General features: G+C 44.5%; 2 protein-coding genes across 3 annotated transcripts; both read left to right on the top strand.

The window, feature by feature from the left end:
• The first annotated feature begins 1,286 nt into the window (after nucleotides 1-1,286).
• On the top strand, nucleotides 1,287-4,754 carry LOC306812162 (C-type natriuretic peptide 1-like). 2 transcript variants are annotated; one of them, XM_079326477.1, is made up of 3 exons: nucleotides 2,888-3,000; nucleotides 3,865-4,180; nucleotides 4,617-4,754. In XM_079326477.1, the coding sequence occupies exons 1-2, from the start codon at nucleotides 2,908-2,910 to the stop codon at nucleotides 4,168-4,170; spliced, it is 399 nt and encodes a 132-aa protein (XP_079182603.1). In that variant the 5' UTR covers nucleotides 2,888-2,907; the 3' UTR covers nucleotides 4,171-4,180; nucleotides 4,617-4,754. The 2 variants fall into 2 exon arrangements, 1 of the variants encoding a protein (XP_079182603.1); XR_013776808.1 differs by lacking the exons at nucleotides 2,888-3,000; nucleotides 4,617-4,754 and adding an exon at nucleotides 1,287-1,419 and having other exon boundaries at nucleotides 3,865-3,994.
• Nucleotides 4,755-11,802: 7,048 nt separating this feature from the next.
• On the top strand, nucleotides 11,803-14,757 carry NPPA (natriuretic peptide A). The gene is made up of 3 exons (XM_079326492.1): nucleotides 11,803-12,004; nucleotides 13,547-13,832; nucleotides 14,048-14,757. Exons 1-3 carry the CDS (start codon nucleotides 11,885-11,887, stop codon nucleotides 14,062-14,064), a joined length of 423 nt encoding a protein of 140 aa, XP_079182618.1. The 5' UTR covers nucleotides 11,803-11,884; the 3' UTR covers nucleotides 14,065-14,757.
• The last annotated feature ends 2,963 nt before the right edge of the window (nucleotides 14,758-17,720 follow it).

Raw genomic sequence — 17,720 nt, 5'->3', positions numbered from 1 at the left:
GTTTTGGCTGGAGTCTGAATATCTATTTCTCTATCTAGACATTCCCACCTTTCCAAAACAAGTGGGAATGTCTGCATAGACAAACAAATGCTGTTCATTTTTTAGTCAAAAAAGGAATTCCAGGTGAGGATTTGTGGAACATGAATATTCTTTAGGTCTCTGCCTCTCACCAGGGTCTAGTGCCTGGATTGCTCTGGATTCCTCACTTGTTTCCTCTTTATTTGAGGATCTGTCTCTCCATCATTGCAACTTTCCCACTGGACTTCATTAGCATCAGAGGAATGTGATAAATGTGCCTAACAAACTAAAATTAAAATTTTGAGATCAAAACACAATGCCCCAGAAACACCTAAAACCTGCTACTAAATGCCAGCCTGCTGCCCTCCCTGTCCTCAGGTGGCCTTGGAATTAGACAAAGACTCTTTTTTTAAAAAAAATCTGGTAAACTGACTGAGTTGTTTTCTGTATGTTTTCAATGTGAAAGAAAATAAGGGGAGGGGGGGAGGAAAAATGGTCTAAAGTTTTATTCCAACTTTTCTTTCCTTATAGCTTCTAGTAATAAAGTTTATCTTTGTATCATTTAAAGTTGAGCCTCTTTTGCCTTCCTCCTAATCCTACCTCACAGAAAAATTTTGGTATAGCCCCAGAGGAACAGTTTTCCCTAATCCTGCTCTTTAATCAGATTTCTTATGATACAGGAGAAATACCTCAGGAAGCTGGGAAACAATTTGTTATTGGAGATAAGCAACACATCAACCTGCTGCCTTCTTGATACTTCCTTCCACCCTATATGGAGGATTTGCCATACAAAGGAACACTTCAAAAAGGGACACAAAGCCATTTCCTACCCCCAAAATATTTTCTTCTTCCCTCAGGGGTTCCTGCCTTCTTACAGGCTGACATTTGTGCTGAAGTCTCCACCTTGGCTGCACCACCTCAGTGATAAATCTCTGAATATTCAGACACTGAGTTTGATGCTTGTCTGAGCCCTGAGAAGATCTGTGATGTAAAGCAGAGATATTTGCTGGATGATTTTCTATTTCTAACTATCTGTCACTGCACAAAATGTGATGTGAGCCCAGCTGTGGGTTACCTGAACTGCCCTGGCTGTCTGGGCTATGCAGCACTCTGGAATACAATCACATGGAATGTTGTTGTTTGGGGAGGTGGAACATCCTTTTGTTGTGCTCATGGACAGCACCCAGCTGCATTAGGATGAGAGGCAATGACACAAATGGCAGCAGGAAAAATTCCAAGCAGATATTAGTAAATCATTGTTTCTTGGAGGTTTTCAAGATTCCACTTGACAAGGCATTGAGAAATCTCATCTTAGCTGGCTCTGCTTCAGCACAAGATTGCACCACAGACCTCTGGAAGTGCTGTCCAGCCTTAATTATTCTTTCACCAGCACAGTCATAGGTGAGTGTTGTATTTCACTAATGTCCAGATTATCACTGCAGATGAGGACTGTGTATGAACAGCTTCAGAGATCCTGAGGTCCAGAAGATTTATTATCCACATTATGCAGCCAATCAAAGCAACAAAACAACCCTGGGCTTGTGCAGAGGACAAAAGATGAACCTGAAACTGCCCTGACCTTTCCTTACTCTGTTGTTACACTGAGAAATACTCACCTCCAACCTCTAGGATGATGATTTCATTTACTAATGACATTCATATCAAATATGGTTTTCACCAACATCAGCAACAAAAAAAACCCCAACAATATAACAACATCACAAAGGGATGTTTTCAAGCTGTCTGCTTACAGCATTCATTTCTAGAGACACTTAAAATTATGCCTCAAACTGATCTGCACATGAAAAAAACACTGAAAACATTAAACCTGCTGGCACATCGCAGAATTGTTTTTTCAAGCTTCCAGGACCAACAAGTTGATACTGAAAACTGGTTTGCAAGCTTTCAGTAATTCAAATATCAGATGAAAAATGCCAGATGGTCCTTAATTTCCATTTCCTCCCTGTAGATCCAGCTTGATGGCCTTTAACTGTGTGCATCACATGTGTGCAAAAATGCCATGAAAGGGCAAGAAGCATTACTGCATTTCAATTTTTCAGTGAAGCCAAATTTCAAGCCTGTTCTTCCTTTCAGACTGATTGCAGATTTAATATATATTGTGTGCAATAGACTGAGAGAGATCACATAAATGAACAATTTTAAGCTGGATCCAGGGAAAGCAGAATTTATTCCTCAACTTAAGCCTTGTAGGAACTGTCTGTGCTCATCAACCTTGTTTTGGCCACACTCATTGCCATTCAATAACCACTGCAACCTGTCATAATTGCAATAATTGGTTTTTCCCCTCTTCTCTAAATCACATTATTTCATATCTTAAGTAAATAACATAATACTAATAAGTTATATTTTTATGTTATGATATCATTATTATGTAATGACAGTTCTTACACAGTATTAATAAATTTTCTCAGCCCACCCCTCTGGTATGGTGCCTCAGAGTGACAAAGGAGCCAGGTGAATGTGTCATGGGTGCCATTCACTCCCTTTCTCACTTTATAGTTCTCTCACAATTATTTTTCTCGGGATGAAAAAGAAAAGTTTAGCAGTCAGCCCAAGGAGCACTGAGCTGTGCTCACTCCTGTACATCAGGGGCACCAGGACAGCAGAATGATGCTGCATTGCCTAAGTGGAAAATGCTCCTTTAATTCAACACCAGAAAAAAGAACTATTTCTTCCCTCCTCCTCCTCTTCCTCCTCCTCCTGGGTGGATGAAACCAGATCAAAACCTCAAACCAATCCTTGCACTAGCAGGAACTCAAAAGGTAGATCTGGGAGGGGTTGGAGGAAGATATAAATGCTGATAGCTGGAGACACAGGGCAGCACTGAACTGGAGAGACTTAAGGGAAGAGGAACCAGACACACCAAACATGAATCTGAAACTTCTTTTTTGCCCTGGATTGCTTCTGCTGCTCATTGTCAGTCAAAACCAGGCAGGGGCCAGATCCATTTCCAGCTTACAGGTAAGTGACTGGCTGCTCAATAGAGCTGAAAGAAGCTGATGCTTCTTTAGGAATTAGACACATCTGTTTCTTCCAATCCCATCTTAAAGAGACATCAGGACAGCAGGAATGCTGAGACAGGCAGAGTTATTAAACAGAGGAAAATAAAGCCATTGATCACTGGATTTAAATTTTTAATCACATCAGGCAATTGAAAGGAAAATGTTTGGGGAATTTTTTCCCTGTGAGTTCAGTTAGGGGATTGTACATTTAGGGTCATCCTTGACTGAGTGAACCAATAAGCTTTTGGAGTAAAAGAAATTATTCTGGAAGGACTGTGATCTAAAGCCCTGGAGCAGTCACTTGCATGTCCCTCCTGGTTTTAGCTGAAAAGGAATTAATGGGTTGTACCTGCAGGATCTCCTGCTCACCTCAGTTGTGCAGCAATGCAGCCTCTGATTGTGACTACACAGGTACAGAATATAGGAAAAAGAGAAAATGTGTATGTGTACCTATGTGTATATTTTTGTGCAGAAATTCCAATTCATTAAGAAAAAACATCTCAGTTACTGCACTAGTGAGTCACATGAAATAATCTCCCAGTGTGCAAAGAAATGTATAACATATTCCTTCAGAATCAATTTCAGCATGTCTCCTGCCATTGCATTAATTTTCTTAGATATCAACTATTTTCCTCTTGTTCCTTATTCACACTTTATCAGGCCTTTTTCAAATTTTTTCATCATTTTATCCCATATGCTCAGTTCCAGGAAAGACTTAGCTGGCAGTCTGGCAGCTCAGAAACAAACTTAGCACTGAGTGTGGCTTATATGGAAATAATGAGAGTTCCCAAACCTCTCCTTCTCCTCTCTTCTCTTTTTCCAGAGCCTGTTCAAATTGCTAGATGAGGACCTGGAGCATCCCCTGGTCTCAGAAGAGAAGGACCATGAGCAAGATGAGCTGATCCCAGCAGGTGCCTTTGACCAGCAAGGCACTGAGCTGCAGTGGAGCCCAAACCCCAGGGAGCAGCCTGAGAGCATTTCCCTGGGGGATGGAGTGATCCAGAGATTCTTCAGGGACCTGCTGAGTTTGTCCCGTAGATACCAAGGCAGAAACAAAAAGGGTCTCCCCAGGAGCTGTTTTGGTGTCAGACTAGACAGAATTGGGTCACTCAGTGGACTTGGATGCTGACCCTGCTATGGTAAGAGAAAGCCAGAGGCTGCTGGTCTGAGTATTCATGTGTAACTTGCAGGAATTTGCAAAAGAGCAGAGTTAATTCAGCCTCAAGGAGATGGTGCCTTAGAGTAAGTTTCACCCTCCTATCACAAACACAGTTTATTATTTTACCTTCCTCAGATTTGGCTGTCCTCAGACATAGACTTGAAACTTGTGAATGTCTCACCTCTGCTGTACCTGCTTTCCCTCCTTCCTCTGGGTCAGCTGTAAGCATTTCTTCTTGTCTTAGAAAATCAGGTTTGTCACCAGCTCCCCAGGGATACTTGTTTCAGTCCAAACAAACACTAAGCATAACAATGCAGCTAAATCTGCCACTAGAACAGTAAGAAGACAGTTAATTTCCATGTGTGAAATTCTGTACACTTCTCTTTCTATTACTTATTCATCTTCTTTATTGACAGGATTGACTTTGGGTTTTCAAAGCACCCCTTGCCTACTACATGATGTGCTGAGCAAAGGCAGCAACCTCTCTCCTGATATACTTGGCCAACAGAACACACCTTGTAGTGCCTGTTTGTATCAGAGTAGTTATTTGTGCACATCTATCTGAAAATTAATTACAGAAAACTACATTTGTACTGTTTGTTCACTGAATGTGTTAATAAACAAGTCTCATTATGTCACAGGTAGTAAAGAGTTTTCCATAATGTAATGAATTTGCTTCAAGGTTTGCTGTGTGATTTGTTCATATTTTGTTCCTGAAATAGAGCCCTGGTTTGCAGTTAGATGCTGGAATTCAGGGGTATTTCAGAGAGCTGCTCTCTGGTAAACAGGTCACAAAGCCCCAAGTCTCTGACCCATAATTTGAACACAGGGCAGCTCTCTGAACAGACATCACTAGAAAGCACTGACTCTGCATTTAGATCTGCCACTGAACAAGGAAAACAAATTTTTTTTAGTAATATATCTCATCCTACTAAAAAAAATAAAAAAAGAAACAAAACACTTCCAACCAAACAAAAAAACCAACCCCCTAACAATACTATCTTTCTTTGAAGAAAATTCAAAGGCACCCTACTCTTCCATAGGTAGATCCAGGTATTTCAAAGCACTGAGAAGAAAATTGAAAAACATATCCTCAAGGCTTCTTTGTTTAACATTTTTGGTTAGGCCTTGTGTTGTTTGCTAGTTAATCTGTTTAAGTTAACTTTATTAACAAAGCAGCAGCAACTGTGAAAATGCACTGGACAGATATTTGTTGCCATATAGATAGACATCCCTGAGTACAAGCTCTCCAATGATGGAGTAGTCCATAATGAAACATACTGAAGTTTATTTGCAGAAAAATTACAGAGGTCAGAGTAGGTTGAAGTCTGAGCTGTGAGCACTTGTGAACAGAATCCTACAGAAGATGAATAAGAAACAGATAAGAGTTGCAATTACAGTGGTCAAGCTGGTAATGTGCCATCCCATCACCTGGCATTTTGTGGGAACATCTTAAAAAGGCACTTTTCTCAAAGCAAGAACAATTTATTTCACATAAAAGGCTCTATAATTAGATCCCCAGGACTGAAGCCAGGTGTGTTTGTACTGTAGGCAATTTGCTGAGTTCTATTAGCATTTCATCAAAGCTAAGCTTTGAAGTGAGGATGCCAGTCAGATGAGGGAAGCTCATCTCTTGCTGTGCCATTTCAACCTTTGCTAAGAAGCAGTGCATGAATTTACAGAGCAGGGCAACAGGAGCTGCTGAGGAGAAAAGCCTCCAATAAAAGTACTCCTACATGGGAAGAAATATTCAGATATCTTTCTCAAATATGTGTGCTTTTGGTGTACCTGATTTTAAGTGATGTTAGGCAGCAGTCCAGATCTGGTCTCATCCAAGATTCACTCCTGGCTAGCTTATTAACAGAGGGCCAGTTGTATTTATTGCCCTTGATCAACACACAGATCCTGCTCAGTCTCACTGCTTTACCCCTTTCCACTCCTGTCTTCAGTACACACAAAATTGAGGATAATGCACATCTTCACCCAGATCTGCTTTCATTCTCCATCAGTAATATCCCTTTCACCTGACATAATCTTCCTTCAACCACGTACTGTGCTTTCAAAACACAGATTTATTTTCTCTGCCATGTTCTTTGCTATGTTGTTTTAGACAAACCCACTTGCCAGTTGTTAAAACAGCTGGATGCAAAAATCACTGTCCCACACCCTTTGATATTGTTGGTTTGCCTCCATTCTAAGCAAATGAAGAGGGCAGAAGGCAGAGGCTTAGTGAAAATGCTTTAAGAGAAGAATGAAAGGATCCTGTCTGCTGTTCTGCCTCTTACAGAGGCAAGAGTTACAAGGGTAAGGAAGGGTTTGCTGACAGTGCCAGAGAACCATCATTAGTGGAACTTGCAAAGAAGGAAAATATCCTAAACCCCAATCTATTCACATAGCACAGAAATTTGTGTACTGAGAAGTAAAAGCTGTTGTCCCAAGAGCTGCTGCAGACTGATGAACACTTTCAATTCCTCTCACTTGTGTCCTGCCCAGAGAAATGATGCATCCCTCAGTCTCCTGGAGGGGAAATCAGCCCAGCTCTCAGCTCCTGTGTGTCTGAGCCAGAGCAAACAGGCTGAAAGTGCAAGGTTCTCTCACTGCATCAACTCATTCTTAAAAGTGACACAGAGTGGAGGGAGAGGAAATCACTGGAAAAACGGGAACAGCCAGTGAGTATGACTGAGGGCAGATTTCTCCCTCTGGAGCAGCTGCTGCACTCAGAAGACCCCCAAGTCCTGAAGGGTGACCTGTGGAGACAGCTGCCACCAATTCCCTTATGGAAGCCAGAGGGTGCAATGCAGCACTTCGGCTCCTGCAGGGATGTGACAGGAGGCACTGAGCTTGGGAAAAAGGAGAGACATCCATGGGAAAGGGATATAGGGATGGGGATGGGGATGGGGATAGAGATAGGGATGGGATGGGGATGGGGATGAGGATGGGGATGGGGATGGGGATAGGGACAGGGACGGGGACGGGGACAGGGATAGGATGCAGATCCCGGCTCTCTGCTGCTGCTGGTTTTCCCAGCGCAGTGCGGAGCTGCAGGGAGCGGGGCCGGGGCTCCCAGCGCCGCCACCCGCACCCGTCCTGCCGGGGAGAAGCGCATCAGCCGCGCTCTCTGCCGCTCCTCTGTCCCCTCCAGGAGCTCCTGCGGTCGCTGCTCCGGGAGGAGGAAGGGGAAGCGGCCCGACGGACGAGCCGGTGGCCGGGGCTGAGGAGAGAGCGGGAGCTCCGGGAGGAGGAGATTGCGGAGCTGGCTCATTCCTCCCCAGCCAGGGGAGGGACAGAGCCGGCGGATGAGCCTCCTGCCCCCCAGAACGAGACACTGTGCTGCTGTTTGGGCTGGAGAGGAGCGGGGCAGCCCCGGGAGCCGCCGCTGTCTCCGCTGAAAGCCTCGAGCGGCATCCCCGCCGCTGCCCGCGCTGCTTCCGCTGCTTTGTGCAGCAGGTGGAGAAGCTGAAAGCGGGACCGGCTCCCGAGAGCTTCCTGACTCTCCAGCCGCGCCACCAGGCTGCCCTGGGACCCGCACGGCAGCGGGTACGGGGCAATAAACTTTGTGCCAAGCCTACACTGCTTTTTTTGAGTGGTTTTAGCCAATGGTCAGAAGGTATAGAAATCCCCTCCAGAGCTCTCCTCTCCCTCTGCTCTGAGGGCTCCACCCCGATCCTGGCCAGAGCATTCCCCCGTTCCGGAGCGCCTTTTGCTGGAGGCTGGCAGCAGCAGGAAGGATGGAGGGTGCATCCTTCCAGGACTGTACCAGTGACCCTCCAGTGCACTAGAGTGGCACTGCCAGCTCTGGCACCGCGGCAGTGAGCCAGCAGAGTGCCTTTCCCCACTGCTGCACTGCTGCTACCCGAGAATCCTCCCCGGAGGTGGGCGCTGCTCGAGGGGTTAACGCCAGGTAATGTCCTACACACAGCCCTGTGCCATGGTGTCAGCGCCAGGCCTGGCACGGCTCACCGGCACAGGGGACTCCTAAGGACAGAGGCGCTCCGTGCCTTAAAACACACCTGGCAGCAGCTGCAGGACAAGGGCCGGGAGGGCTTCAGCACCCGGGACAGACGCCAATGGCCCCGCGCACCGAGCACCGGCCCCGCCTGCCCGGGACACCTGCAGCCTGCCCGGGCTACCTGCAGCCTGCCCGGGCTACCTGCAGCCTACCCGGGGCTACCCCCGCCTGCCCGGGCTACCTGCAGCTTGCCCGGGGCTACCTGCAGCCTGCCCGGGGCTACCCCCGCCTGCCCGGGCTACCTGCAGCCTGTCCGGGCTACCTGCAGCCTGCACTGAGCCTGGAGGCTCCTGCAAGGCAAACGGCAGCCACAACACATAGATAATATATTACCATCACCGGGAAACAATCCGTGTTTAGGATGGAAAAAATTTCTCCTCTTGGAAAAAAGTGAGCACCATTTAGTTGCAGGATGGCCACTCTGGACATTTTTACATTTCACTTTTGATTCTTGTCTGATGGCTTCATCTATTCGTTTTCTTCTCAATCTAAGTAACGTGCAGGGAAAGAGAGGCTGAGTGGGGTGTGGCATAATATTGTCAAAGGTTTTGTCAAAGGTTTTGTCAAGGGTTTTGGATTTCTTTCATCTCAACTGGGAGATGAAAGGAGAGCATCTTTCTCAGAACAGGAAGCTCTGTACAAACAGCTCACACTCCAGCACAGAATGGCAGGAGGAGAATGGGCACCTCTGTAAGGATGAGCAGCAGGTCAGGGCAGCACTCAGGGCAGATCTATCCATCAGCAGATGGAACCCACCTGGAGCCAGCCCCCAGTACAGCCCTTAGCCTTACAGGGCTGAAAAATAAGGACATAAAATCATCGTGCTGGGGAAGGGGCAATGCCAGCTCAGCTGAGCTCAGTCCATCCTCCTCATCACAGGATCCACACACAGGCTGCCAGCACACCCTTGGTGCTCTGCCTCTCTGATGGGAGCAACCAGAGCTGCTCTAAAGGAGCCTCATGTCACCACCCCTCCCATCCCATACCCTGGGTACAGGGGAGGTGTGCCAGGTTCCCAACCCTAAAACCAGTCACAGGAAGCTTTATAGGAGAATCTGCTGCCCTGTTAAGGCAAACATTTTACCAGGGAAATGCCCAGTTGAGCATGGGCAATCTTAGACTGGAATGTAAATCTTGACTCTCCACTGCTGAGCTCTAAACCTAAAGCTCATATTAATTTACCAGGGTGATAACACTGAGATGAACAAGTGACTTTTACAGCTTTAACAATGATGAGCTGAGTTCTGACACGTTACACTCCATTTGCTTTGGCAGAACTGTGATAATTGAGAGCAGAATTTGGCTGTGAAAATACAACTGCCACTGTAACAGGCAGTTATTTTACCCCATCTCTACACTTTACTACATTGTATATGGAATAGAGCACAAAAGCTTCCTGCCTTAGAAAAGTATTATTGAGGCTGAAGTCATGCTTCTGCATCTTATTTATCTGCCATGGAACACAAAAGATGAAAAGGAATGAACCAGTAAAGCAAGGACTATCTCAGGGGCTGACTTAGTGACCAAAATCCTGGAAAATTAGACTGTTTCACAGGTATAAGTCCCTCAAAGAAAAATATTTCATGTCTGAGATTAATATTGTGTCACTCAATTTCTTGCTGCTGGGTTTGTGCCTCAGGGGCTGCTGTACAGAAAAAAAAATAAAAACAGACACAAAGGAAAACTCAGAACAAGCTACAAAATGTTTTTGTACATAGAGAGCACTAGAGAATACTTAGTTCGTGGGAGGGTATGAAATGAAGCAAACAAGAAATACAACAACAACAGATTCTAATTTTCACAAATTGGACACTCAAAAATCAATGAATAATTCGAGTTTGTCTTCTCCTGCTTTTGCAGTTTACAAAACAAAGTAACACCTTGGCACAAACATACACACACCAGGAGCAGCACAAAGAGAATACTTGTAACTAATTAATAAATTATACAGACACTGCAGTATAGTGTTAATTTTTAAAAGAAGCTATCAGGATCTTAGTTCTTTTTTAAAAGCACAAAATAGGAAAGTGTTGGAGAACACAGTAATACAAAAACTAGTATTGCCTCCATGCTCTGAAAAAATAAAGCACTGAGGAAAAAGAGAGAGAGCTCTTATAATAAAGAGCTTTGTCAGAACATAGAGTTGGGCTGACTTTGGGCTACATTAGGAAAAAATAGCATGACTTCACAACCTTGAGAACGTCCTTTCTAGTATAATTTTGGTAGCTGATCATGTGAAGAGTACATGGACATGTTTGTACATAAACACCACATTAAGACATTTAAGACATGGGGGAAAAATTATCATTCTATTATTATTATTTTGAAAGTGTACTCAGGAGATTTTTTTCAAAATCTATGTTCATATGAAGAGTCAACAAAGTATTACTAGACTGACATTCAACTTACTCATACATTTGTTGTTTCAATTTAAAATAACAAGAAACATTAGGAAAATGCAAAAAAATGCCATTGCTTCATGATTTAGAACTCTTTGGGATTTCTGTTATACTATATGGACAAAGTGGAAGAGAAATTTGAAGCATTTCTGTACTTTTGTAATTGTTCATTTAAGAATAAGTAGTTTCTAGCTAATTTTAAGCACCTAAAGAAACAAGTAAATATTTTTTTCTTTAATATATTAAATTAAAAATTTTGTTTTAAATCATCACAAAACATACATACACACAAATCCATCCATTCTTTCTTTGGAACAGATTCTTCTACCTTTCTGAATAACACCAAAATCTCTCTAATTAAGTTCTCATCGAACAAGTTTCTTTCTTGTATGACGGTAAAAGGAGATTATCACTGAATCTGGCTGCCTGTTCTTTAAATTTTATTGATGCAGGGGCAAGCCTTACCATCAATGCTTAAGGAAATCCCACAATTTAAAGGTTTGGCTGTCAGTAAACATTAGTTTTTCAGTGGTACGGACGCCGGTGTCGTGGAGGGCTCTCCCCAGTCAGCCTGCACTGAATCGAGGTGCTGCCCTTGTTGGTAACACACAAACACAAAGTCTCTGCAGTGATATCACCTCTAGAGCAACAGGAAAAGAGAAGTGGCCCAAATCTGGGGTTTTCAGCACACTCTGTGGTATGTGGTGGCCGCACATATTCCATATATAGGAGGAAAGTGTGCACAATGCTTGTCCTGCAAGTCCATTTATCTTCATTCTTGACTCTTCACCAAAAACTCATCTGAAAGCCTGTTGTTTCCCCTGCAAAAGGCAATTTCCTTATAGAAATCTTCTAACTGAGCAAAGTTGAGAGCAGTTTTGGGATTGTTTCCCATCTCTGTAAATCTGACCATAGGGGTCTCTTGAAAGAGAATTGCTAAGAATTTCCAACTGGACTGTGTAATCACAGCGCCTGGTATCAAGAGGAGGGGGAGTGACATGAAATCACTGACTTGTGACATACATTCCTCAGCAACAGCAGCTGCTGCCTAATGACAGCTAATAAAGGGAATCTTCCCTTGACAGAGCTGCATGCCTACAGTGGGACTGGAATGTGCCCAAGATAAACCCACTGATAACCTAGGGAGCAGGGATCACCCAAAGAGTATAAAAGACAAGCTTCAGAAGAGAGACAACAGGACAAGGAAGAGAGAGACTTGAAGGGACATCTCAGAAGAAACAGCTTGAACTTCCCTATTGCCAACGCAGTCAGCGCCATGGACACTAAAAGCTCATTTTTCTATGGCTTCCTCTTGCTGCTGCTCATCCAGCTCCAGTCCAGCAGAGCCAACCCAATCTACAGCCTCAGCCCTGCCAAGGAACTGGCCAGCATGGAGGTGAGGACTCTCATTTTGCAAGGTTAAACTTTTGGGGTGCTCAGCAGGGTGTGAGGTGGTGCTTTGTCTCCCTTTTGCATGAGTGGACTGCAGTAACCACAGCAGCCATCACATGCCAGGGGACAAAGGCTCAGCTCTCCAAAGGGGTTCAGAGAAGCTCTGAAGGGCAATATCCTCCCATGCTGGGATCATCTGAGCTCCTGGGCAGTAGTGGGAACCAAAATCATGATGTTGCAGGATGTCTGCTTTGGTGTTTCTGTTTTTATTTAAAAGATACATCCTACTGGGAACAAAGTTCCAGGGAAGTAAAAAATGATCAGCAAAAGAACAAATAGAAAACTTCGATGTTGGGTCCTGTTTATCCTTCTGTCTATATTATTAGACATATATTATATGTCTAATAATATAGATATATATGTCTAACAATTATAATATATGTCTGTATTATATCCCTGCTCCATAGGGCAGCCATATGGCTCTAGCTTTGTGAATTTGAGAGATCTGACTGTGTATGCGTGAGAGATGAGGTGGTGGAGTACCCAAAGACAAACTTTTTGAAATATTACTAGGGGAATAACAAAATCATTTAGTATGGCTCATGCAGAAAAGCTTACAGAGCTATAAAATCACCAGCTAAGAATTTTAACAAATAATAGACAAAATCAATTCTTAAAGCACAAAGCAAGCTTGAGACTAATGGGATCTAAAAGCTCAAGCCTTTCCTTGAGCTGGCACCAGTGACCAACTTCTCAAAGCTGTTCTCTGGCCCTAAGAACAAACTCCCTGAGCTGATAAGGACAATTGAACCTAAAGCTGCCTCTAGGCTGTTTCCAGCATCGAGGAAGAGTGGCTTCCAAATGCAGACAGTCAGGCAAGCCATAAGGCTCATTCCTCTCTGTTCATATTCTAGAGATGGGCAATTAGATTCCTCTAATTGGTTGAGCTGCCCTTGAGGAGGTTATCTGACCCCAGACATACAAAGTTTTACAAATTTCAAAGAATGGAAGCAATCACACATCAGGCATGGATCCACCATAGAGGAATTTTCAGTTATTTTAAGGAGTAGCAATCCTGTAATCCCTGAGGCAGAGATTAGTGAAAACACTAAGAGCTTCTCCAAGTGAGAAATAACCAGGGGTGACAAAGCAGCAGCTTCTGAGAATGTGGGAGTGGGCTGTGTGGTTAGAGGTTCTCCCAGCCTGTGTACCACCAGGGCTGAGTTCCACCTCCCTGTGCAACCCACATCTTGCAATTTCTTCTCTGCCAAAATGTCATCTAAACTTGCCAGTAAGATACACACCATGGTAAGCAGCTTCATCCAGCCCACAAGGTGAAGCTGTATCTTCCCATAGATGGAATTGCTGTGAACAGGGAGATAATGCAGAGAACAGCACCCAGTGACCACCAGTAAAGCTGGGATCCAACCTGTCCGTCTCTAGAGTGGGCTATGGGACCATTGATAAATGCAGAACAGAATGACTGGAAGAGTTAGCAAATGACCACAGAACAATGAGTTTCATTAATTGAATCCTTCTCTTACAGGCTCTGCTGGAGAGACTGGAGGACAAGTTTGCAATGATGGAAGCCCTGGAGTCCAATTCTGACCTGCAACAACCCAAAATCCAGGAGGAGATCCCATCAGAACTCGATGATGACAGTGACAACCAGAAGGCTGAAGCCAGGCTTGCACCCAACCCCCCTCTGTCCTACAGGGAGCCCTTCCTCAAGAGACTGAGGGGGCTGCAGATGCCCAGGATGATGAGAGATTCTGGCTGTTTTGGGAGGAGGATCGATCGGATCGGCTCCCTCAGCGGGATGGGATGCAATGGTGAGTCCTGTTAAACCATTCACTGAGCAGCACAGACCTGGCCCTGCCATGGGACAGGGAAGGAGCAGCTTCTCTTTAAGTCTTTCAAAAGACACAGTTTGAGAATGCAATTAATTTGAGCCTAGTATTGGTTTTTCAAAAGCACTGCTGACAATGGTGACACGTACCAAGACAAAACCAGATTTAGTGACATTTATTTCATGTTTGGTTTGCAGGTTCCCGGAGAAATTAGGATGAACCTCCCTATCTCCTGCTCTGAAGAATGCTTTACAGAATCCCTTCCTCCCAAGATGAAAGCCAGATGCTTTCTAAGCTTCTCAACAGAAAGTTCTTCCTATTTTTATTTATTTATTTATTTATTTATTTTATGTTTTTTTAAAGACCATTTCTTATGCTAGCACTGACAGACCATCTTTTAATAAAACTAACACATTAGACATCTGTGCTGAACCTCTCTCCTGTCTGTTGCATTAAATTTTCTTGTATTTGCCTAAAGTCAAAATCTTAAGTTTTATTAATATTCAGGTATCCACAAGCCTGCATCTTACTTACATGAGACAGAAAACACGAACTTGGTAAAAATGAAAATGAGTTTTTGACTCGAGGCTTTTCCTCTGCAGTAAGAAATGCTAACAGGTTAGCAGAGGAAAAAAAACCAACAACTTGTGTAACATTGAAAGACCATGATGAATCCTCCTATAGACAGGGTTTCAGTAATAAGAGAGTCCTTCTGCTGGTTTAGATTATTCACTCATGAGAACTGCCACAAATGCCTCATGTAAGCAAAAGTTACATGAAAAGAAATAAATAAAATCATAACACTCCACAAGTTTCAAGATAACCAGAGGGAGGAAAGGGAATTCACTGTATAAGCTTTCTCACAGTGACCAATAAAGGTTACGAGCATCAACAGAAAGATACATCATTAACTGTGTCTTGTCTCACTGTGCACGTGGCTGAGATGCTGATTCCCAGAATTTCTTGGAGGATCCTCAAAGGGTTTGAATATTATCATGATATTCCTCGTGAGAGGGTAGGTGGGATCACTCAACTGCAGCTTGTATGGAACATTTTTGACTTTCTCCCAAAGCTGTTCTAACATGGCTAATGGGAACACTGGAAGCCTGATTAAGGTTTAGTCAACCTTAGTTGCTATTTGACCTGAAACATATTCTAGCACCCCACCAAAGAAGGTAATATTGCCAAAATCACATTCAGTCAGCATCCCAAGCAACAAAGAGCCTGGATCCTCATGTGAGCCCCAGCAATGGCAGCAAGCCCAGCTCAACACAACTGTCCTGTGACTGCATGTACTGCTAGGAACTGTGTTATTTTGAGCACCTCATGAGTCTCATTCCCAGAATCTCAGTGCATTCCCAGTCTCATTCCCATGCACCTGAGTACCCTGAGAAGCTTGTTCAGGGCTTAAGGAGGTAGCACCAGGACAGACTGAGCTGGAACAGCCCAATTCTGACTTTGTTTATGCAAATGCACAATGGGACAGAAATACCACCTGGTGAGGATAAGGTACTGGAAGGCAGGTGCTCCAGAGCTGCTGACAGCAGCTCTCAGGGACCACAGCTCCAGGGAAAGGGTAAATTCAAGTGCACACTCCTCCTGCACAGGGCCAGTCACAGCTAAGGCTGCTGCAACACTCTAATAGGGCTCATGTCACATATCACACTTCTGACAAGCCACCCTCCCAGTCACTCCCTGCCCTGCTGACATGGCCTCCAAGAGGGATCTGTGTGACCTCTCCACACTGGGCCTTGTGATTCTTTCCCAGGGAAGAAGGGCAGAAGTCCAATCTGAAGGAATAATTTTGCTACAACCCAACAGGAAATCACAGACAGTGGTCTCAAATCCTCTCCTTCCAGCAGCACCAGCTACAGATAAAATACTTTGTGGAATAGTGTCCACACAGGTTTCCCTGACAGAAGAATAAATTCCCAGGTTAAGATTCCCAGCAGCATCCATGGGACATCCCTGCAGTGAAAGTTACAGTGACTTTGCATTTACTCAATTTCACATATCAAGGGGGTGTGAAGTCACCCTTTGGGGAGCCCTTGTGGGGACAATGGGGCTTTGTCTTCCAAAAAGGCTTTCCAAACACACACACTGCAGCACGATAGGAACATGCAGGTGGATCCCTCCCCATCAGCAATGGGCAACAGGCTGACTTCCCCTGTGCTAGTGAAAATAAAAACAATTCATGTATTCTAACAATTTTACCCAGTCAAGCACAACTTGCACAGACACTCTAAATTGTCCCTCCCTGTCAGCCCCTCAAGGCACAAAACACTGATTAGTTCAGTGGAATGTGCTAAATATGGCAAGAAGAGGCAATGCTGCCTGACCTAAAGTCAGGTGGGTCCAGTATTAGCAGCAAGCCAGTTCCTGGTGGAACAAGTCTGTATTGGCTGGCAGACAGTATGTTAATCAACCCTTCAGTCTGGGAGAACCTAATTGAGGGTAAGCAATCGAGGAAAAAGGCATCTCTGGCTGGATTTTTACTGCTCCTCCCATACACACACAGAGCTGTAAAGCACCCTCAGGAGTACTTTACACCCTCTTGCAGCCAGGTCAGAGTAGTGCTGCACTCAGGAGTAAGCACTGGGAAAAGCTGAATGGGAGAATCTCGACACTGATCAGCTCTACAGGCAAAGAACATCACCCCAAGGATGAAAAAAGGCTACCACTGTTGCTGTGAGAGCTGGATCAGAGAGAGCAGGGAACAGTCTTGGGAACAGCCATCATGTCAATGAAGAAATATCCCAGTGGGACCAGAGAAGGACCAGGCTAACACCCTCCACACAGATAAAATGACATTTGCCACCTCCTGCCCTGCCAGACTTCATTCTAACTTCCTAACAGCATTTGGCAATACCCATGATTGGCTGTGCTTCATTCAGCAGCTTGCTTTCCTTAGGACTCTGAAACACAGTGATTCCATTAATGTGCTCCATGCACTCTGTAAGGCATGAGCCTTGTTTGGAACAGGGGGATGCCTGGAATGAGGTGTATTTGCAAATCAGATTTGATGGCTTCTTAGCCCCTCAGACACTGCACTATTCCTATCCAGCTTCCCATTCAATGAAATGCCTCCACTGAAATCCAAGTTGGCAGGCAAGAATGCTGAGAGGAGCTGTCAGCACTGCTTGGTTTCTCTAGGAAATTGTATGTGAAGTGCAGGGCACACACCCTGCACTGCTGCAGGCAGGTGTGGAGCTGTTCACAGCCCAGTCTGCCTGCATCCAGCTTGCTTGATTTAATTCCCCTGAATCTTGGCCCCCAAAGGCCTTTGCTGATTGACATCTGCTTGCTAAGTGTGTCCCACACTTTTATGTGAGAAGGAAAGATTTGTAAGACTTTCCCCCTCTATTACCATCTTCTGACTGCTCTCTTGGAAAACCAGCACAATCCTGTACATAAAAAGCAGAGTGGGGAGGAGGTGAAGTTTATGAAAACAGAAGATAGTGGGAAGGCAGCTAGAGTAAAGCCTGCTATGCTGGGAATTGGGAGGACAGAAAATAAAGATAAAACTGGTGGGTTAATTCAGCCATCCCAGAGAGATATTCACTAGTATAGGCATCAAAGAGCTGCTGGGGGAGTCAATAAAGGTCTCAGGGTTGTCATGTCTTATCTGTTAGTCATGAGTTTTCTACTGGAAGTGGTATATATGGGCTCCAGTCTCTGTTCCAAAAGGCTTAAAGATCAGTAAGATGTGTGTTAAATTATATATATATAGCTTAACACACATCTTACTGATCCTTTAAGCATACAAACCCATGCAGCAATTGAAACAGCCTGGAGAAAAGGACATCCTACTCACTTTTAAACTGTGATCTCAAAGCCCAAACCTCACCTGACTGACTCCCTTCCCTTCCC

Source organism: Erithacus rubecula (genome assembly GCF_903797595.1).
Source record: "Erithacus rubecula genome assembly, chromosome: 24".
NCBI classification, from domain to species: Eukaryota; Metazoa; Chordata; class Aves; order Passeriformes; family Muscicapidae; genus Erithacus; species Erithacus rubecula.
The sequence above is the reverse complement of the archived record's forward strand: the minus strand, read 5'-3'. Positions and strand labels throughout refer to the sequence as shown.

Bases quoted from the DNA above. Each gene is read 5' to 3' on its own strand.
- NPPA (XM_079326492.1), top strand. From the start codon at position 11,885: ATGGACACTAAAAGCTCATTTTTCTATGGCTTCCTCTTGCTGCTGCTC. The intron at 12,005-13,546 runs GTGAGGACTCTC...CTTCTCTTACAG, and splicing joins AGGAACTGGCCAGCATGGAG to GCTCTGCTGGAGAGACTGGA.
- LOC306812162 (XM_079326477.1), top strand. From the start codon at position 2,908: ATGAATCTGAAACTTCTTTTTTGCCCTGGATTGCTTCTGCTGCTCATT. The intron at 3,001-3,864 runs GTAAGTGACTGG...CTCTTTTTCCAG, and splicing joins GATCCATTTCCAGCTTACAG to AGCCTGTTCAAATTGCTAGA.